The sequence below is a fragment of the Anoplopoma fimbria genome, chromosome 1, assembly GCF_027596085.1.
Source record: "Anoplopoma fimbria isolate UVic2021 breed Golden Eagle Sablefish chromosome 1, Afim_UVic_2022, whole genome shotgun sequence".
Taxonomy (NCBI): Eukaryota; Metazoa; Chordata; class Actinopteri; order Perciformes; family Anoplopomatidae; genus Anoplopoma; species Anoplopoma fimbria.
The window spans coordinates 9,450,924-9,474,058 of record NC_072449.1 but is presented as its reverse complement, the minus strand read 5'-3'; the positions used below and the strand labels follow the sequence as shown (position 1 = coordinate 9,474,058).

The 23,135-nt window shown below is 41.2% G+C and overlaps 1 protein-coding gene across 1 annotated transcript in view; it reads left to right on the top strand.

The window, feature by feature from the left end:
* The window catches only part of si (sucrase-isomaltase (alpha-glucosidase)), a 68,429-nt gene that overhangs the window by 8,911 nt on the left and 36,383 nt on the right, over positions 1–23,135 (top strand). Inside the window, exons 9-19 of the mRNA XM_054621769.1 lie at positions 144–256; positions 421–546; positions 2,778–2,909; positions 3,042–3,161; positions 6,469–6,582; positions 7,100–7,184; positions 7,844–7,961; positions 11,683–11,854; positions 13,433–13,549; positions 15,475–15,629; positions 18,621–18,705. Coding sequence (XP_054477744.1) covers positions 144–256; positions 421–546; positions 2,778–2,909; positions 3,042–3,161; positions 6,469–6,582; positions 7,100–7,184; positions 7,844–7,961; positions 11,683–11,854; positions 13,433–13,549; positions 15,475–15,629; positions 18,621–18,705 — 1,337 coding nt within the window. The remainder of the gene's footprint in view (positions 1–143; positions 257–420; positions 547–2,777; positions 2,910–3,041; positions 3,162–6,468; positions 6,583–7,099; positions 7,185–7,843; positions 7,962–11,682; positions 11,855–13,432; positions 13,550–15,474; positions 15,630–18,620; positions 18,706–23,135) is intronic.

Genomic DNA, 23,135 nt, shown 5'->3' with positions numbered 1-23,135 from the left:
AAGTCTGCACAACGATACAACAGAATCTCAAAACAGAGGTTCATAATAGCTTGAGAAGCCATTTTTGGGGTTATGATTTATAGTTAAGAAGGTATTAGGATTCAGTTTGCAATTTTTCCATCTTTAGTGTCTTTTTTATCCAGAGGTGACTTTGCAGCCCGCTCCTGCTGTGACTTACAGGACGATTGGAGGAGTCCTTGACTTCTACATTCTCTTTGGAGATACGCCAGAACAAGTGGTCCAGGAGTTTCTTGTTGTGAGGAAAAAAAATCATTATTTATATTGTCTTTAAGCAACATAATAATGTATATAGGAATATACAGGCACGTTTTTCTGAGTTAGTCTGTTGTGCAAAAGTTGTCTGTGAGTTGCCTTGGAACATTAATTGCAATAACAATATGTCCAAATGATGTTGTCCAGCTCACTGGCAGGCCCGTCATTCCTCCCTACTGGTCCCTGGGTTTCCAGCTTTCTCGGTGGGACTACGGCAGCCTGAGTGAGGTCAAGAAAACAGTGGAGAGGAATCGTGCCATTTCCCTCCCATATGTAAGATCTTTTTTTTCTTTCAATCTTTTTTTTTTTTTTTTAGGGCTGTCTATACTCCGTCTGCCAATCTGAGTGTCAATCTGGAATGGCTATCAAGATATTGCCTCCACTGCAGTCTGTGGTTTTGTGTTCATATTCCTGTGATAAAAAAGTGAAATAACTGTTCTTTATAAATTTAAAAGAGATATCATATAACTATCAATGATGTATCATGGACTTTCACCCTCAATATCTCAGCTCTATGCTGTAAATATCCAGCGTTAACATTCTCGTCACATTTTGTTTGCACAGTGTTAATCATCACAACACGTTCCTATCAGACTGGGTGTAAGGTGGGGCTGCAAGTTCTCCGTTCAATTCGTATGGTTTTGATGTTTTGACAAAGCAGGATCAGCAATCTGTTACCGAGAAAACTGCTTCACAAAATCCAACCAAGTATGAGAAGCGTGCAATCATCAGTGTGGGAAATGAAAAAAAATGTCAAGGCAAAGAATTCAAATTGTGGATAAAATGGAAGCAGCTATTTGACCTCAGATGTCAGTTGTTGAAATATGTTAAATGAAGCTGCAGGGTTTTCCTTTTTTTAAACTGTCAACTGACAGCTGTCTGAAGTCATGTTGTGACAATGCATAGGACTTGCAGTTGGGATTTTTTAGCTGCTACCACAGCTGTTTAGATTTTGGGACGGTGGGGGGGGGAATCGATACTCCACCTTAAGCACCCCTTGTTAAATTTGAACCGCTCATGCACTACTGTGTGGTTCCAGAGGCAAGAGGCTGAACCACTACACTATCTGTGAAGACGTGATATGAAGGTTGAAGCAGGAGTTCGACAGACAGTCAGAGTGATAGGGATGGCCTTTAGCTTAGACGGGGTAATCCAGCTTTCTGTCAAATAATGGAGAGTCTTCTGGGCTCTATAGGTTCAATCCCAGGACGACAATTTTTCGAGCGTCACTGAATGTTAGCGCTGATCAAAGATCAATCGACCGAGTTCCTTTCATTATCTCATTCATCCTGATCTGAATGTTAAAACTACTCCAACACCTCTTCCCTTCTGAGACATTTGATAAATACCAGCTCCGGTTGACATTTTCTTGGGAATGAGTCTTACTGCTTATCTTCGTCTGGGCTTGTGAATAGTAACTCTGAGAAGTCCCTTCCACACATAGCACTGATGTACTTTCGTTTCCTTAATTAATGAGGTTAACTCCTAATCCAAATCTTTATATGTCCCCATAAAACGCTTCAACCGTGTCACAACTTGGCAAACACTGCACCAATCAAGGACACAGTTTGGACTCTGATTTAAGTTTGAAATGCAAACAAATGTCTAACCAATGTCAATATTTCACTCTGATAATCGACAATCTCCCTTTGGTATTCGAAGACATTAGCATGCAGCTGCTTCCTCTCCTGCTGTACTCAGGGACATATTTGATAACCATTAGATAGACCACAGAGGGCATTATCACATTCTGCCTAATATGTCTGGAGCTGATTACCGTTAGAGGAAGGATCTGGCAGAACCTTCCAAACCATCTGCTCTATTGCTATGAAGTAGATTTTGGCAGACAACAGACAGACAGAGCAAGCGTAAAGTAACACCCTGAGAAAAAAAAAAGAAGTAAAAAAAACAGAAATGATGTGCTTCCCATTGTCCTCCCAAGGTTTAGCAGCACATTAGCCAAGTTGTTAGCACTCACGTCAGGTCTACAACAATCCAGCAAAGGCAGGTCAGACAAGATAACAGTTAAAATGTGTTATTTTTCACACTACAAATGGTTTTGTATTTACCATCCATGCTGAGATGGGAATATAGTGTTAAGAGGACCTGTCCAAGTGAAGATGCTGGATGTTGAGTGTATGTGTTTAAGCTATGCACAGAAGTGGAGGCATTAGTGGATAAACTTAAGAAGCATTAAGAGTCATTTTTAATTTATTACATTAATGCAGGATGAAAATATTATTTTAATACATGAAAGCCATGCCAGCATTTTAGCATTTCCAATTAAGCTTTGAATATCTAATGACGTCTAACCCATTTCACGTAAACTTGTCAAGGCATTCATAGAACATGCAGTATTCCAAAAGAATATTTCAAAGCAATACTAGAAAACGGTTGTTTTTTTAAAATCATAAATAATTTGGATTTTCTTTTTAATAAACATACATGTATTGCATGTACATAAAGTGCTCAAACATTGAGACTGTTTTCTTCCACCCATGCAGGACATCCAGTACACTGACATTGACTACATGGAGGATAAGAAAGATTTCACGTATGACAAAGTCAAGTTCAGCGAGCTGCCTCAGTTCGCTGACTACCTTCATGCGAGTGGACAGAAATACATCCTCATCCTGGTAAGAAGCACTTTATTGTGAGTGAAGCAAACTATGTATACACACATTAACAGTACATTAAAAGTAGATGTATCCTGTGCACAAAGGTTGTGGTGTTCTGTTGCATTTACTAGTAATTTTCTCTGGCCCCAGGATCCTGCAATAGCTACCAGTAAGAGGGTAGGGAATACTCCATACGCCTCCTATGACAGGGGGACTGAGAAGAAAGCCTGGGTCACTGAATCAGATGGGAAAACTCCACTGTTAGGAGAGGTGAGCTGAACTTGGATGCAAGTGATGAATGGAGCATGCATGGAGAGGAGGCAATAATCAAAGATTTCAAATAATGTATAAATGTAATGCCCCTTTAACACAACCATTATAGGTATATCCACTAGGCTTCAAACTATGACGCTCATCGTGCCCGTCTTGAGTCAGTTCTGGTCTTGTCAGTGATTATGGGGCACTGGTTACATGCAAAGCATCTTTTCAAAACTTCTGTCATCACACAAAAACACTTGCTTGGGTGTAGGAAATTAGGGTGGTTGACTTGACTACATACGTGACTACTGCATGTGATGGTAGGGGCCCTCTGTCAGTCATTCTGTAGAAGACAGCTACAGGGATTTCCTCATATGTGCAAACCTCATATGTGCAAATCAAGAAAGAAACAATTTGTTATCCGCAGCTGAATCAAGAGTCCATACTGAAGCAGTTGTTGACCGCTTGAGGCCCACACCAGCCGGTTAAGAGTAGTTAGGAGTCAGTTAAGGTATAAACCAGTCAATAAAATATGTTGTCAATAAAATATGCTTTGAACTATTGTGAAATCCCTGCAACCACCAGAGGCACTCAAGCATACAGACAGAAATGAGCACAAAAATAGAAGGCTGATGGGTCCAGCAGAAGGCCTGATTAGCGGCGGACGAACAGACTGAATGCATAATCTCCTGGTAGAAATAATAGTATTTTAAGGAAAAAAAAAAAATGTGACTCTGATGGTTGTTTCTTATCGTCGTTTATTCTTGAGGATTCCCAGGGACCCCATTCGGTAGTCCCTGTATGATAAATATGTTGGGAGGATGATCAATTCTAATCATATATGCGATACAAGAATATTAGCCTGGGGGTATCCATTAAAGAAGCAGCATGAATTGAGTAAATTTATAATGTTGAGTGAGATTTCTCCTGAAATTATTTAGGACCTTGCTAAATCCTTGACTAACCCAAATTAAAACTGCCTTGAAGGTCCGTTTTGCCATCGAGTATTTAAGCCTTCGCATTATACAATATTTCATACAACATATGCATTTGCTGTCTGTATGCAACCATATGTGTGACTGGCTCTCCACAATTCCCTAATGGCAGTTCAAGCCTCCCGTATGTTTTTTTTTTTGTTTTGTTTTGTTTTTAATCCTTCTCCCCACAGAGCACATGTTTAAAAGGCTCTCCCCTGTAGAGACAGGTGGAGGTGGGGGGTTAAAGTCTGCGGCTCCCATGCTTTTATAGTGTTGCTTTTGATTATGCACACGATTAGGCCCAGTCCCTCGGCTAACCGCTTTTTCATGCTGTTTATAACAGGTCAAACATATGCATTGATTCCGCATTAGTGTTTAATCTTAAAATGTTCTGCATCGACGCACCAGAGATTAGGTTTGCAAGTGTGTGTGTGCGAGAGGTAAGGAAAAAGTCTGTCTGTGTGACACCTATGTGTATCCATTACTCCTAAACTAGACGCTATTCTTGCTTGTTTGTGCGTCATGTCTGCGCTCACATGTGAGGGATTATAATTGATTCTAATTTATTTCCATATGAAGTATGTGTCCCGGTTATGGAAACAGGGAGGTTTTTTGAAAAACGACCTCTGCGGTAGGTGTGTCAGTGACAAAGGAGATGCAGAGACAGGCTGGTATTTATTCTGCTCTTAAGACAGCTAATTGCTCGCAAAGGATAAAAGCTTTTCCTGGTGGCCCATATGTTTTAGTGTGCGAGTAAAATCATAGCGGGACCTCAGTCACACAATAAACAAAGCATTAAGGAGAGAAAAGAGTCAATGTGGGTTTAAAAAAAAAAAAGATAGGAATGACAGACAGTAACATGGGTTTAGAAAAAGGCAGGTGTCGGAAAACAGAAAGACACAGTCACAAATAATAGATTAGAGAGTAATGTACAGAGAGTCAGACTGGCTGTCTTTCTGAGTGGTGGAGTGACAGGGAGGTACACAGGAAGTCAGTCACAGTGAGAGACAAGAGACTAAAAGACGGATTACGGGGTAAACACAAAAAGGGGACAGACAAGAGCGAAGTCTTTCCACCTTCCGTCTTGTCTGTCCCATTTTGGAGCAGAGTCACACAGAGGGACAGGTAGAAAAACAAGACAGACAGGTAATTATGACCTAGATGGGCAGACTGGAGAGCAATAAAACAGGCAAACAGATGTAAGTGAGATATGCCACTACAAAAAAGCCAGCAGGTTTGTTAACAGTGGTAACCGGCCTGACAGTATTAGAAAGCAGAAATCTATCTAGAGATAAAAGAAGTAGGAACTGATTGAAAAAGGTTAGATTGCAACTGTGAGGCACTATCAATAAGCTCTGACCTTGGAGTTCTGACCACCTGCCAAAAACATCTGCCTATAAATCTGTGTGTGTGTGTGTGTGTGTGTGTGTGTGTGTGTGTGTGTGTGTGTGTGTGTGTGTGTGTGTGTGTGTGTGTGTGTGTGTGTGTGTGTGTGTGTGTGTGTGTGTGTGTGTGCATACATAAGCATGATTCATGGCTTTGCTACAAACTGGGTTGTAAAGTCATTGGCAGTGGAAGTAAAAGGTAGAAAGATAGCTAGCATGAGGCAACCTTGAGCTTTAATATCTACTGTTCGCTACAGGAGGGGTTAACACACAGAAATACACGCTCACACACACACACACACACACACACATATATTCGGGAAATCTCCGCCTTTCTCCGTGGCTTAATCATTTTTCTCAATACATGTCATTAAGGACGACTTCCAACATACAGTCACGTCTCGAGATTTCTATTGCATTATCGATTCCTCCTCTCCTCTGTTCTCCTCTTCAGCTCTCCCGTCTCTCTATCCCTTTTCTCCTTTGCCATCTCTCTCCCTCTCTGAACATTGGAGGCTCATCAAATCCTTTCCCTCCCATCCTTCATCTCTATTCTGATCTTTTTTTTCTTTGTCACTTCTAGAATCTTTAAACTGTCTCTCTGACATTTCTATGGGCCTAGTTTTTGCTTCAGGGGAGCTTTTTACACCTACGCCATCGTGCTCATGCTCCTTCCTATTGTTTACCTGTACGATATTGTGTAGACTTGCTTCTCGCTTAATTAAAAGATGTGTTGCAGATGATTTTTTTTTTCAAATTAAATAACAAAAAGGAGAAGCAGACATAAATTACTAAATCCTGTCAGAAAAAGTACTGCATCGTGCTTTGGCAAAACAAAATCTGCAGTGGATACCGTCAGTAGGGGAGCTCACTTGCCAGACTTATGTTCTCAGAGTTTTGCTCCAAAACTATTAAAATGTGCTTGTAAACAAATATCTCACGTTCTCTCCCTCTGAGGTGTGGCCAGGAGAGACTGTATTTCCAGACTACACCAGCCAAAGCTGCATCGACTGGTGGGTTGATGAGTATGAGCGATTCTCCAGGGAGATCAAACATGACGCCCTCTGGATTGTAAGTCAATTTTAAATACATAAAACAAAAAGGTGTGTTTCCACTGATGAGCTGTTCGCAAAACCCCCAAATCCTGACACTGACATTATTCTGCAGCCAATTACGCGCACACAGGGCCAGTGAGCTTACATTTTGGTAATTTTCAGTGGCAATTACTTCACTTTGGGTTGAACATTGGAGGCCAATAAAGAGCACCAAACACAGGCTAAAATTCGTATTATGTTGTTAAAGGGTCCTCAGCTGAAAATTTGGATTTGGCTCTTTCCATTGCTGCAACACGCACAATTAAAAATCTTACTTCAAATACCACAGCTCATCCCAGGTCATTTTGTTCATTAGAGAGGTGAAAAATAAACATTACATGTATAAGAGCTTCTTTTTTTCAGTATATTATGATCACCTAAGTGGAAGAATCCTGGATTCATAACACTGTTGGAGCATGTTGGAGGTTATTAGAATTCTAAGTTAAAATGGTTATAATTGTGATTTATGAAACAATGTCTTCTGATGCACACAGGACATGAATGAGGTGGCTAGTTTCAAGAAAGGCTCAAATAAGGGCTGTGCTGATAACAACCTCAACTACCCTCCCTTCACTCCAAGTAAGACACCTTTTTGTACATGTTCTGTACCATATTCATACTATGTTCTTGCTTTTCTTGCAAAGTTTTGTTATATAAAAATATCTATGTTCCGTGAGACACACAGTTGAGTTTCATAACGTTGTCATGGCAGCATTGTTTGCAAGCTTGCCCTTGCATACAAACCAGTCACAAATCTACACACCTGCATAGATACAGAGGATGTCATTGGCTTGCAGATTTAGGCCCAACTGTTGTGCATAAGTGGATAAATGTGTCACAATAGCTTATGAAGTAAGTTCAGGTCCAGAGGAAAACTCATCTAAAATAGTGCGTCCCTGGTGAGGGATTTTGAAAATGACTCTTCTGCCATGTCTTTTATTCCGACTGTGTCCCAGACAGGATGATCATAACTGGAAAAGGCACGCTCCCCTGATGCCACCTTTTTATTGCACTCCTCCTTAGTCATCCTCTTCCTCCATTGCTCTGGCTGTCTCTCATTTCCTCATTGTTCCCACTTCCTATTGCTGTATATATATCATTGTCTGTCTCTCTCTTCTGTCCTCGTTTTCCTCCTTTTCTCTCCTTCCATCACTGCATACTATATTTTGTATTCATTCCATGCCTCTGCCCACCTTACTCCAATCTTTTCACCTCTTCCATCTTTTCTCTCCCCACAGAGATTGTGGATGAGGTGATGTACAGTAAGACTCTATGTATGGATGCCAAGCAGGCCTGGGGGAACCACTACGATGTCCACAGTCTGTATGGCTACTCTATGGTGCTGGCTACTGAAAAGTGAGTGCATTCACAAGGAGTTTGGCCAGCTCGTGCTGCGGAGACCAACTTGCTGCCACCAATCACGAGCAATGAGGCATTGGCAAACTCAAAATGTGTTGTGTAATGTCAAAACAGTGGGACACACGTGATTCTTTAACGTTAAGTGCAGTAGAATCAGTGGCTGTTGAGAAATGGCGACATAAAAGCGAAGCTTAAATGAAAAAAAAAAAAAAAAAAAGAAAAAGAGTACAACCTAGAAATCCCAGTGAATTCTGCCCTTGGCTTAATCAAAGCCTGTGACTCTTGCAAACCATTTCAAGTTGTATCCCATGTGAAAAGTGCAGAAATATGTTTTAATGAGCCGGGATCCCAGGGTGAGTGAATGAATTTCTCATCTGGGTCTGGCGCTGAAACAGTTTAAAAGGTCCTATTACTTACACTCATCTACCGAGAGGCATCAATGTGATTATAGGATATAAAAATAATAATCATTGAGATATGGAAATTGATGGAACTTTAAGCAGGTTAAAGTTGATTTATTTATAGATGTAGATAGGAAACTCATTAGTCAGTTTTGTTATAATCAATTTAGGGGACTATGTGGACATCTGATAGTTGTGTGCACACGCTAGTTTGAGTACAAACATTTGGCCCATATACCTATAGGTCCAGTTCAATCCATGCATAATGTCAAGTGCATGAAAGTGGTACACCAGTTTATGTATATCCTACAATCAAGTTATGCAAGTGGGTGTAAAACCCATTTAGTTACTAAATAAAGTTTGCTATGCCTCTGAAACAGTGCTTGGGTGCCACACAAATTATATTGTGATGATTCAGCTGGGCCCTAAACGCAGCTAATCTCTTTTTGTTTCCATCATAAAAACAAGCACAGAGTAATATAAAAAAAAAAAAAGGGAGAGCAGTAGAGGAGGTTCACAAGAGCACAACACATTGATAATCCAAAGACTACGACAATCATACGGTCAAGAAAGTCAGCCTGGCACATGAGCAAGTGCTGCACAAACCACAAACCACAAACCACTTAAATGTCACAGAGGTATAAAGGCTGCAGTCCCATTTATCTTGGAACAGGAATGTCTATAGTCTCCAAGCCCCCAGCTAGTCATTACACACAAGGCTAAAGTTGGCTTCAGTTGCCAGAATCTTATTATGCACTAATGGTGATGGTATGGGAAATTGCATCAATTAGAAAGCAGCACACACCTGCACTAATGGGTTTTTGAAAATAACACCTCATCATGCTAAACAAATGCTATGCACAGCCTTAGATGCAGATATATATCATAAACTGTATGTTGAGGTTAAAAAGTAAATAAATAGGAAGGAACTGTTTATATCTTTGAATATCTCACATACAGTAAGTGCTACAAGGGTTCCTTCACATTTCCCCCCACTTATTGGGATTTCCTGCAGGGAATTTCTGCTGATTCTTCACTGCCAAACACTTTCAGATGTATCTCAGAAGCCAGTAAAAATAAAAATAAAATTAAAATGAATCACTGCATTTGATTAAATGCTACTGTAAGCTTTCAGGTGTTACTGTTTTCTTGACGGTGTCTGCAGAGGAAGAGATTATTCCACAGTGAAATTATTACGGCACAGCGTGCGGCATATTATTTAAAGTTCTTTGTGACATCTTAAAAAGGGAGACGGTATATGATTAGATACGACTAGATGATGGCATCTAGCAGTGTGGTTGAAGATTGCAACTGTCTGAATGCCCCTTACTTACTCTTTTTTCCCCCCAAGTCAGGAGTGACGTGAGCCACAGAGTGCAAACACAGGGCACTGCAGTTAACCTTACTCAGAGGCCACCCTTACCATAATAACACTACTTTAAAAGCAACAGTCGTCAGCTGGTGGTACCACCGTTTTGAACTCGGCGGCTCACATTACCGCAATTTCACAATTTGGAACGAAGAACTACAGTGGCCTTTAGGTAACGTTCAAATTACAAAAAAAGATCTCGATAGATTGTGTTTGGTTTGTCCGTTCTGGGCCCCTGTAGAAACAAAGTGAAGCAACAGGGCGGACATTTAAAAGAGGAACCGCTTCCTATGTAGATATGAAGAGCTCATTCTAAGCTAAAACACAGATTCTTAGTTTCAGGGGATTATACACTAATGAAAATGTAGGTACATACTGGCCCTTTAAAAAGGTTGTTATGGTATTTGACTGCAAGATGTGCCAGTCATCACCTTGGATTTATACTCATATATGCCTTTTTACATTCCTATTTGGCTGTCACATAAAGACATCCATTGCACATTAAAATTAAGGAAACAGGTGTTAAGTGTGCAGACCTTACATTGTTGGGGCTCCCTGGTGCTGCAATTTTAGCATTATAACAACCTTTTTAAGAGTTCCCCGGGAATGGTAAATAGAAGTACTTGCAGCCCAGCTGTTGAAGAAAGCATAAACTGAACTGAACACACTTTCGTTTCACTTCCTGGTAGAGTATAACCTGTCAAAATCACACTGATGGCTTTCTCATTTCCAGGTTTGTACATCCTTGATTCCGTTCCTCGCCTCCGCTTTTTATGTCTTGGTCTCGCCCAAAGAGTGCAAACGGAGATGGCGAGGAAAATATGCGAGGAGAGAGGAGTCGGGGAGACATGCATTTAACAAATGAGAACTCCTTGCCTTGTAGCCATCATTTTAAAGCCGCAGATGAGCATAACTGTTCATGACATCTTATATATTTACTGTTAATACAATTCACAACGGGGCATTATGTGACAAGGCTGTAAAACGCAAACTTCTCAAAGTGGAGGGCAGACAATTTGATTGCGTTTTTGATCATTTTTACAATTAAAACTAGAGTCCCGCCATGGTTTGCGATTATTCCATCTGTGTCAGGCCCCTTTCATATGTCACTGGTGCCAAAAGAATACACCAGTGTTTTTCGCGCTTTATAGCATTCACCTGTGGAAAGCCTGCGTGCCACCTCAGACTCTAACTAACATTCATCTTCAAGGGTGCATTTTAGGAAACGGGCCTTCCTCCAAGATGAAACGCTAAGATTGATGTCTGGGTCACAAGCCAGAGCCTTCCTCCAAGATGAAACGCTAAGATTGATGTCTGGGTCACAAGCCAGAGGAGCGAGCCGACAATGAGGCAGAAATATCCAGAAAATGTGAAAGGCCCAGTAAACACAGATGCACAAAGACACACACATTTTTTTTGCATGAAGGGAAACACAACACTAACCTACACATGGAACACACATACAAAAACACACAAGGGCACATACACATTTATTGGAGACCATGAAATGCAAGCCCTCTGAAGTCCAATTGCTGACTCACTCCTTTGGTATTGCAGCTAGCTCATCTATACTTTGTCTCCTTCCTCACTTCCTCCTCCTTGTTTTCTCCCTCTGTCCACAAATTAAAATGTATTATTGGCAGGAGACACGTTTCATAAACTGTATCAGTGTTCCGTATTGTCATGGAAATCAATGTGGCTTCGATTTCCCCTTCGCAAATCGAAAAAAAATGATGTACAATGGGGAAGAAAAAGTACAACTAGCCCCTAGCTTTGCCCCCTACCATTCGCTCTCACTCTACTCCGCGAGCCTATTTATGTGCTTGATATTGGTTTCCCCCGTGTGCTGTTGGAGTCACCCTCTCGCACTATACCAATGTCTTATTTTATCTCAACAACGTCTTTCTTTCTCTGCCTGTCTTGTTCCGACTCATCCCCCCCCCCACAGAGCTCTGCAGCGTGTGTTTGGAGGAAACCGTTCTCTGATGTTGACCCGCTCCTCCTTCCCAGGTGTGGGAAAATATTCTGGTCACTGGCTGGGGGACAATGCTGCCAACTGGAACGACATAAAATGGGCCATCCCTGGCATGCTAGAGTTTGGGCTCTTCGGGATTCCCTATGTGAGTAGTAAACCTCCACAGAAGGGCAAATACTGTTCATATTATGCTCAAGGTAAGTGAGTTTGACAGGAAAAACAGTTTCTAACCTGGATGCCATGATAGGGCTTAACAGGACTGCAAGGAGTAATCTCTCTTCAGCTTTTTACTTGAGCTACAGATTCAAACATTGCATCATAAAAATCACTCATTTTTATGATCAAGCATTAAATGTGGTCCTCATTTGATACTTATAATGTTATATGCAAGTCATGTTTTGATTGATTTGATGTGGGAGAAAAGAAAGACTCGAGGGAACCAAGAGCTCCTTGCAGTCGGTTCATTTTAAGCAATTATCCATTAACGAAGGCACATTTCACTTGAGGCTCAGATTCCCTTCCGGTAGTATTAACGAAAGACAGAAACACTATTCGGTATGTAGGGCGCTTGTAGCGTACAAAAAGACCGTGTTACAAATCAATTTAGCTGGAGCCAATCGTTGGTCTTTTTACGTGTTACAGTTTAGTTTACGTGTAGCTCTGGCATTAGGAACTTTCCCTCGTTTGTCTGTTTGAAAAGAGGATTCAGCTGCTAATTGAGATCTATGTTCAGGCGTAAGCATAAAGACAGGTGGGCAGGCAAGAAAAAGTGTGTCTGGAATGAGATCTATTAAAATGTCTGGAAGAACAACGGTCCCCTTTGCCGGAACACCACCACGTTCAAAACCATAAGATACACTGCTAGTCAGTACCCAAGGGCGCTCAATGTACTTGAACGCAGTCCAAAACACAGGCAAGAAAAACAGCAAAGAGTCGAACGCACACGCAAACGCATACATGCACACACATACCTCCAGCTGTGCACGTCAGGTGGTTTTATAGATGCCAACTACATCCTGGTGGGAGTGTGTCAAACAGATTTTAGGTTCTTTCTCACACACACACACACACACACACACACACACACACACACACACACACACACACACACACACACACACACACTCACACACACACACACACACACACACAAACATAGAGAGACAGAAAGAGGGAGCCGGAGAAATGGGGTTTGGATCGATTGCCTCCCGTTGAGTCCGTTGTAAAATGTGGCCAGTAGTAAACAAAAGAAAGCAAGCAGTCTCTGTGGACTGGCCTTTGACTGAAGTCTCTGTCTTGGACTCCATTGTGCAATTAATGTAAATAAAGATCACTGCCCACATCTACTGTCTGCCAGTAAATCTTGACTGAATTGAGCAGACATCAAGAAGGCAATTTAAAAAGACAAATATGTGTTCAGCTATCACACAAAGTGCTCCTTTTTCACAGCTGCAGGAGATTTGTTCACCTCAGATGCAGTTGGTTGTGTTCTTTCTGAAGGCTCCTGGATCGACATTATAGTAAACATAGAGCTACTGTATTTTATTTCAGTTCCAACATACATTCTTCAACTGGAATCCACAGCTTCCTCTTTTTTTTTTTTTTTTTTTTTGTTTGACAACTGTAAGAATCAAATACACTGAATGTAACATTTAAGGCATTAATAGAACTATACTGTAGGTTCTGTCTAAATGTCAAGCTGTCGTGCCATCCCGTGTTACAGATCGGAGCTGACATCTGTGGATTCTTTGACGACTGCAGCGAAGAGTTATGCCGTCGCTGGATGCAGGTGGGCGCTTTCTATCCCTTCAGTCGGAACCACAACGCTCAGGGCTACAAGGTACTGTAAAGGCATTTTTGTTTTACAATTCTTCTATTACCCTGTCAGTTTTCAGGTTGTGTGTATCACACAGCCATTGTTTGGTCTAAAGTGCTGCAGGGTATACCCTTCATTTCATAGCATTGCATACAGGTGCTATAAAATGCCAAGCGGTTAAAAATAGTGACTTCTTTCAGTATCCAAGGTTATCGTCATCATACCAGCACTGGTAAAGCAGTGTTGTAAAACTGATTTCGGGTTTAACGCTGGGAATATTATTTATTGAAAATTCATCATGGCTGCAGTAGGTTTATCAAACATCTGAGCCTGAAGTAAAACAAAGCCCAGTAGCTCCAAATAGGTTGAGATATTACACTTTGTTTAAAAGTAACATTAATGATAAATTATGTTAAATAACTATCACATGATGTTCAATGTGGCCAACGTTTTGCAAAATGGCAATCTCCGCTTAGATGGCCCAAGTAGGCAAAAGTGTAATGTATTCACTCTCATATACAGCACCACCTCCTTTAACTCGGGCTTGGGTCTTGCGTAGTAGGGCAGGGCAATAATATCACAGTATTTTTGACCAAATATCTTCATCAATATTCAATCAATATTGTAGGGTTGACTGCTGGTGCTTTCACAAAATATTCACACAATTCGATTTTTGATTTAAAAAAAATCATCAGTCATGTGGTTAAAATGACTAAGTGGGAAAAGGAAAATAATAGAACAGCTTGAACAGTCTGGTAAGTTTAGAAAATGACTACTACTAATAATAATAATAAATCTGCACAAAACTATCACTTGTAAAAACTGCAAAACCCTTTTATTTTAATTCAAACATCTTGTATATATTCTATAGTTTTTATTATTTGTTTCTGAATCGTCTTACTTTTTTTTTTCTAATGTCTCTTAAACCTTTATCTGAAAACTACTTGTCAATAAGAATAATCATAAGAATAATCATAACGAGGATATAGTGACATTTATGTGTATCTTTAGAAGGCACACTCTAAATGTAAATGTCAGATTTAAAATGTCACAGAGACACAGGAAAAGCACCCACTGAGCCCACAGTGTTTATATTGATCATACATACTGAGCTAGATGAACAAATAACTCGGTCGTCAAAGTCTGTCTGCAGCATTGAATGGCGTGAAAATGTATGCTCTCACGACATTCTTCATGTGACATTTCCATGCTCATCACTGCTGCAAAAAAAAAATACCACAGCATTCGGGGGTGGGGGGTAGATGAGGAAGGAAGGGAGGGAGGGAGGGGGGTTTATATGCTGGAGGACAGGGACATGATGGTGATGAATCTGAAGTACGATTTCCACTAAACGAGACAGCTAATGTGTGACCTTTGCTTTGCCCTAATCATGGCTCTCAACACATGGCCATGCAGGCCAGTCCCCCCACACACACACACACACACACACACACACACACACACACACACACACACACACACACACACACACACCACACACTTCTCATCACACTCTCAGAGGTGCCGAGGGCATAAATGATTAGCCAGATGAGGAGCATGGCCTGTTAGCAGCTAATCACCCTCTCACTCTCCGCTATCATTGGAATTAAATCATACTTCTTCTGGTTCTTTCTCACGCACACTTTTCTACTCCTTTTATATCTTTCTCTCAAGTTCTCTCTTGCTCATTCGTTTCTGCAAACGCTGCTTTTAGATTAGTCCTACGCGAAGTTAATTTCCTTTTAAATCTTTATAATTACAGTTAATGTCCACTTACTCATGAATGAATTGGTGATGTAAAACGTAAAATCGTTCATCGTTTTCCTTCTTTACCTTTCTCCCATCACACCTTTCTTTCCTCTCACTCCAAGTCCGATTCCTTTCCTCATTCACACAAGCTCTCTTTCCCCATCTCCATCCCTGTAATCCATCTGTCTGTCTGTCTCCAGCCCCAGGATCCAGCTGTGTTTGGTGCCAACTCAACACTGGTGAGCAGCTCTAAACATTACTTGAGGATACGCTACACACTCCTGCCTTACCTCTACACACTCTTCTACAAAGCCCACACTACAGGGGAGACTGTTGTACGACCTGTCATGCACGAGTAAGTCATTCGATATATATTGTAAGAACACGGTCCTCATAATGTCAGAGGGACACTCAAGTAATTGAATATTTATAGCAAATGCTTATACAGTTTAGTGGAAAAAAGCTCTGTTGTTTGAGAGGGAGTTGTCCCAGATTTAGTGTATGGACACGGAGTCGATATCAACAATATCACATAGGAGGAGATTTGGATGGTGGAGTTAGTCGTGGCAGTAAACAAAAGTTGGCAAGCCAGGCCTCCGCTCGACACAAACCAAATTAGCAATCAGCAGGAGTTTAGCTTTATATGCCGTTTGATAAAGTATTCTCTAGTGATCATCCTTTTAGCATGCATGAGGAAAAACACCTTCAAACTGCCGGTGGGAAAATGCGGCAACAAACAATTCAGCCCATACTGAAGTACAATTGAAATAATCATTTTAAACATCAGCACCAAACAAGCACTTGCAAGGCACCACAAGACATTTATTCAACTGCTATATGAACTGCATTGTTTGCTTAGTGTTTAGACGTGCATAACAAGGGAATACACAAAGATGTCACAGGAAAATCGTACATATTAAGCAACATAGCAGATTGAGAACAGCATGCCGCAAACCATCACAGAGGCCGTAAATGCCAATCATTCATTCACATCGCGAATTGAATCATGAAGTGCAGCAAATCTGAACACAAGAAAAATAACCCACAGCAATGCAGCCGTGGCGAGCTACTGGTATTGCCGAGCAAACGCAACCATGAAGCACACAGCAGGACAGCAGCACACACTTACCTTTGACCCCGGTGTAATGTCGAGACGAAATCCGGTGACTAGTCTTCCATAAAAAGGACAAGAACAGCCCAAAGTCAGCTGTGGCAGCAAACGCGTTGACATGAGCATAATAAACAGTCTTAAAAAGGTCCATCCATCATACCTGCATGCATACGAGTGGATGTCACTGGTCACACGGTTGGGAATGAGCCGGTCTTTGTAGTGCATCACAAACAACTGAAGCCAATCAGTCAATACAACTGGAACCTCAGTGCTCTGCCTGAACCTTCTTTATGCTCAATTTAGGACGGAGGATTAAATTAGACTTATAATAAACATTGTTTCTTTTATTATCATTATTATTATTATTAAAGGTGTTTGCAAGAAGTCATCCGCAAGAGGATCGTTAGGTCCATGGCAGGCATTAGAGAATAGAACGCTTTTGTGCATATTTAAATTCACGAGTCAGCTGAGGGAGCTAATCCCCTGAATAAACACATATATTAACATTAATCTTAGTGAAATCAGAAGATATGATGGAGGAGATAGCTGTTTGGAGCAAACAGCGTTGCCAAGCCAGGCCTCATCTCCTCTCCACACAAACCACATAAGCAATCAGCAGGAGTTTAGCTTGACCAACCAAAACATTCTGTTATGATCATCTTTTTTCCCCATAGATTAGGTAAAAACACCATCTAACCGCAAGAGCAAAACATCACCAAAACTATAAACTAATTCAGCCTCAACTGAAGCAGCCTATTCTTATTATCATGTTGGGCATTAACACCATAGTAGGACATTAACTCATCTGCTCCATCAACTTCATGTTAAACATCCATTGCAAATGCACATTTGTATAGTATGTATTTATTGTCTGTGTCTGTGTAGTTGTATAGTATGTGTATTTATTGTCTGTGTAGTTGTATAGTATGTGTATTTATTGTCTGTGTAGTTGTATAGTATGTGTATTTATTGTCTGTGTAGTTGTATAGTATGTGTATTTATTGTCTGTGTCTGTGTAGTTGTATAGTATGTGTATTTATTGTCTGTGTAGTTGTATAGTTGTATAGTCTGTGTATTTATTGTCTGTGTAGTTGTATAGTATGTGTATTTATTGTCTGTGTCTGTGTAGTTGTATAGTATGTGTATTTATTGTCTGTGTCTGTGTAGTTGTATAGTATGTGTATTTATTGTCTGTGTAGTTGAGCTGCTGCAACACTTGAATTTCCCCCATGGGGATCAATAAAGGAATATAATAATAATAACATACAGATTTGAATAAAAACCACACATATTCAGCAGCATTGCAAACAGACAGAAGCACAACATCACGTGCAAGCATGCACAGGCCAATAATGAACAACAAGAGCAGAGCAGCAAAGCTAAATATCAGACATAGCTGACAACAACACAGCAAAATCTATCTGACTGGTATTGTCATGCAAGCACAACCTGAAGTAACCATAAAGCAAAAACGCATCAGAGCGAGAGAGAATAACGATCAGAACCAGTGACAGGTTGTAAGGCCCGCGCTGTACACCTGCACGCATATTGATTGGACGTCTGAGCTAGAATTGAGCCAATCACTGTAGAGGATTCTACAAACAGCTGATGTCAATCAGCCAGTAGATGCGCGTTTTCAGTGCTCTGCCTGAACAAACTTCACTACCAAAACTATCTGAATTTAGCACTTTTTACACTGCAGTAGCTTTTTAAATGCAGGATTTTATGAGACAAATTAAAACAATATTTTCCTCACCCCAAATAGAAAGCAGGACAACTATACATGCATGCAAAAAAATCTTTATTGTTCTATTTGTTTTACTGAAGGTGAAGCAGGAAGTCCCTCATAGTGTGCATGTTAGGGCCATGGCAAGAAAGAGACTGAAATGCATGTTTGAATTTTTCAAATATGGAAACCATGTGGCTTTTAGTGTGTGGTGGACTCATGAGCTTATCATTATAGGCTGCAAGCTTCAGTAGACATTTTAACAGGAGCACAATGTGTTTTTTTTTTTATTTCTTTGTGAAATTTAAAAACTATCACATTGTTTAAGAATTATGGTGGAAGGGTGGAAACAGTAATAATGGATTGCCTCCAAGGTTGTCAGTGACAATACACAGGCACTTACTGAATAAGAGACATTGTGCCTTTACACAAGGATTGTTTTTATTAGCAGGAACATGGTTAAAAAAAGATAACTTATTGATTCTAAACTCTTCTTTGTCTCTCCCAAGATTCTACTCCGACAGTGCCACGTGGACAGTGGACCACCAGTTCCTCTGGGGAAAACACCTGCTCATCACACCTGTACTAGAGCAGGTCAGCCAACACACGAAATCCCCCAAAAATATATGAACATGCTTTGGTCCTTCAAATGCATGTGCTCACTCAAAATGCACTTTCATGACTGTACCATATTACATCTAGACACAGAAACTACCATCATATACAGCTACAGTACATATGGAAATGTACATGTCGTACATACAGAAATGGGTCTTGCAGATGATGTAGATGAGATGATCAGTTACTCTCACACACACACACACACACACACACACACACTCATGCAGTCATACACACACACGCACATACCGTGACCTCCGCTGGGAAAACATGACATGGGATTTTCCTTTGTTGCCCTCCCCTCCTCTCATCCCTCTTTCTTCTCTCTTTCATATCCTCCCTCTTTTCTCTCAACTCTAATGAGAGCACTGACCTCATTACCAGCAGATTAGAAGTGTAGATAGAAGTGTGTATGTGTGTGTTTGTGCCTGTTTGTCTCAGTGTGTGTGTGTGTATGCGTGCACCTGTGCGTACTAGTAAATGTGCGTGCCTGTACGTGCATGTGTATGCATACATACACAGCAATTGCGGTCATGTCAAAGTGGCCTGATTAATAAGCAATTTAGCATGGCCTCTTGTGAATTACAGAATAGTGGAAAGCGAATTGGATTCATAGTGGGGCCAGGGATAAAGTAACTTCAATCAGTGGGATTGTTGAAAAGTTTCTAATACAAGAAGTGGAGGGATTATGCTTGCAGTACCTCACGGCTCGGGCTAGTCTGAGGGTAGAGACAAGAAAGGGCCATAAGGTGACTATGCAGGTTGTAATTTGCATCAAAAAGACAAACAAGACAAATTAATAGCTGTCAAAAGTGCATTTACTTTGGGTCCTTTCAAGGCAAGAGGTACAACTCAACTGTAGTTAAATTGTTAACAGAATGGGATTAAAATAAATCCATTAGAAGTGGGTGTGTTAGGGCCTGGCATCCATTATGACCAACCACCCGTTTCTTTTCTCTGTAAAAGCAAAGTTGCTCTCCATCACCAACGTGCCCTGATCGTCATGGTCTGTAGGAGCGGCCAATGGGGGATGAACCCAAATGCAGACAGACACAGAGAACAGAGGGATTTTAAACTGTGATTTAATCAAGAAACGTCCAAAACCAAACTTACAAGGAAGGTGGGTCCAAAAGTGAGAAACAAAAAATCCAAGAATAACCAGAACGGGGCAAAAAACAATTCGAAACACGATCAGGTAAATCAGACAACTGCACAAGAGATACAAATAGTAGACATAGCAGACTAACGATAACCAACAATCAAAATATAGGACCATAAGTACACAAAGTAATCAGACAACAAGACACAGGTGGGAATACACGAGGGCAGACTGAAAGGTGATATGTGGAAGAAACACAAGCGAACAGTGCAAGGCTGAAGAAAAAGGAGGGGAAAACAAAAAGACAGGAAGTCAAATAAACACAGCAAACAAGAGGCAGAGAACTTCAAAATAAAACAGGAAACAAACCAAGATTGTGACACTGATAATTGAATAGAGAGAAATTGCATCTCAATCGCAAACTAAGACCTTGCTTATGATATTGCAGAAATGTCACGGATGACTTCACAATGTACTGGATAAAGTTATTCAGAAATGCTTGCTTAACATGTTGTTCTCATGTGGAACTTTTTGGGTGACATTGTAAGCAAAGGCATGGTTTGCAGTCCCTGACATGTACAGATGATGCATTCAAGCCTACAATTCTCACTTAATGCATCATGACACATTTGGACAGCTGTAAGTTAGAGACCAGTCATTCACACCACAGCTACGTGTGCAGTATACAGAATTTTTTTTTTTCTGCTTGAGGGTGTTCACATTTCAAATCAATTTGTCCAACATATCATCGACAGATGTTGCACCAGGGTTTGCAAGCTTTGAGTAACATTTGTTCATGTGCCCAGAATTTGGGTTAAACCACACCTGAGCGAAACAGCAAAGATGCACCATGCTGCTCGATCGACTCTTACGATCAATACTTACAAGACTTCACATGAATCTCCCCTTCCAATGCATACTGAAGTTCATGGCAGGCAGAAAAATACCAAATAGATCCAAGGTAGCAAGCAGAAAAACAGGATCTGAGTGAAATGCAACATGAATGGCATAATATAGGTGGCTTTGAGCATTGTTGACATTAAAGTGGCCCTATTATGCTTTTCCACTTTTTCCCTCTTCTTTAGTGTGTTAAATATATTTTTGTACATGTAAAAGGTCCGTAGAGTGTAAAACCTGAAGTCCACGCCTAATAGGAGTTACCCTCCCCCTCAGAAGCTCCTGAGCTGCCTGAAAAAACGTCTCGATTGAATTCTCTCCTTCACTTCCGTAACTTTATGAGGTCACAATGTTACGGAAGTCACTCAAAATTCTCCGGCTAGTTTGGCCCTCAAACAACACAAGAGAGAAACGGTGCTGAAGCTCACATCTATCGTGGTATAGTGGTTATGAAAAAAGTCTCTCACCCAGGTGGCCCGTTGAATTCTGTTGTGAACGGTCATTTATTTGTCATGCTCTGGAGAGAGAGTTTTTTGAAATGTGAAACATTGACCAATCATAACAGAGCGGGCTATCTGACCAATCATGGCAGACTTTGCTTTCTGGAGGGAGGAGCAAACGCTACAACGGAGCATTTCAGAGAGAGGGGGAGAAGAGGTGCTGCAGGACAGCCAGGATGAGAAAAACAAGGCGGATTATGAGCATTAACGCATGTAAACATGTTGTAACTGTAACTTCAGCTAAAAATATGCACCCGTAAAATAGCACAATAGGGCCTGTTTAAGTATCTCACACTTTAGGGTTTGTTGAAACATTTTGGACCACTGGCGTTGCCTCTTGAAAAGGACTCTTTCCAAATGACCGATCCGATGTGGCTGATTATTCATCTTTTCTGGAGACGGTGTGCTGCTGTGGTCTAAGCCAGGGTCAGAGCAGGCATTAAGAACAGATCGCCCACTATCTGTTCCAGATGCATCAGGCTGTGAAAGGGCCACATGAATAGATAGTGTCAGCCACTTGAGTGAGGTCACACGCTGATCTCTAACCACACTTCACACCACTTCTTTTCTTCTTTCAGTATTCTTATACCTCTCTGTCTCTTTCTATTTATCACTGAGTCCGCCCGCCTCTCCCTTTCTCTAATGATGCTCTTGCTCCATCATTCAGATCAGTCGATGCTTTAACCTTGATCTCTGTGATAAACTGGGGAGATCTCTTTCTCTCTCTCTCTCTCTCTGTCATCCCCTCTAGTCTTCATCCATGCTTCCACTCCCCCCCCCCCCCCCCCCCCACCCTCTACTTGCCCATTGCTCCCTTTACTTTTTTAGCTCATCCTTTCATCAAGCAGTGGCTCCCTTATCTCATCTGCATTCTCTTAATCAGCTGCCGTCAACCGATCCTTATGATCCCCATTTCATTTCATCCCGTCTCTCTTTCCTCCTCGCTCGCTCACTCACTCTGACTTCGTCTCTCATCTACCTCAGCTACCATCTGATCATTCTGCCAGTATGAATCTTTAGCCCACCTGATCAAATCCTAGCCCCATGGCTAACTATTGAGCTTCAGTACTCCAAATGAGGGTACGGGCCTCATGCCTTGTCCCTCTCAATCGCGGTTAGCAGCCATGCTAGGTCCTGCAGTCCCTTCCCATTAGTCAGTGCGGTGATTGATAGGCGCCGCGAGCAAATCAGACACCAGAAAACGAGGTATAGGGGGGAACATCCATTTCCCCAGGCCGTCAACCCACAGGCTGTGCAGCGGTTGTGACAGGTGATCTGCTTCTGACTGCAGTTGTAGACCCCAAAGAGGATGTTAGGTCATTTAATTTGGTTTGTAGGCCATTATAGCATTATCCTTTAATCTTAGTTTGCTCTTATAGAGTTTCACGTGTAATTTGAATTCATAAATGATTTGCTTCTGTTTATTTACCCTTTGTTCCTTGTCATCTTACCTGTTTGTTCTTTCTTTGGCTTCCTGTCAACCCTCTTTCTTGTTCCTATTAACAGGCCTCAGAGGGCCACTCTCACTCTCACTCTCTTTCTTTCACTCAAAAGAAAGAGAGTGAGAGAAAGGTGCCATCTGTGCCTTTGACAGATGGTCTAGGTCTACACAGCTGACATAGTGTATTTAATAATTTGGTCTGTTTTCTAAGAAGGACCTCTGGTTCCCTCTTTATTTCGCTTCGCTCCCTGTGTTTATCTCTCTTCCTTTCTGTTCTGCCCTGTCAGAAAGAGCAGAGAAGTGACAAAGCTATCAAAGGCTTGGCGCTCTTCTATTGATTGCTCCTGTCTGTCCACCACCTTAAGCTATCAAAGACTGTTACCTATCAGTTGTCCCTTGATGCTGTCTTTTCTATTATCTGTTGCATCATAGCGCTGTAGACTGAAATGTCACAAGGGTTTTGTGG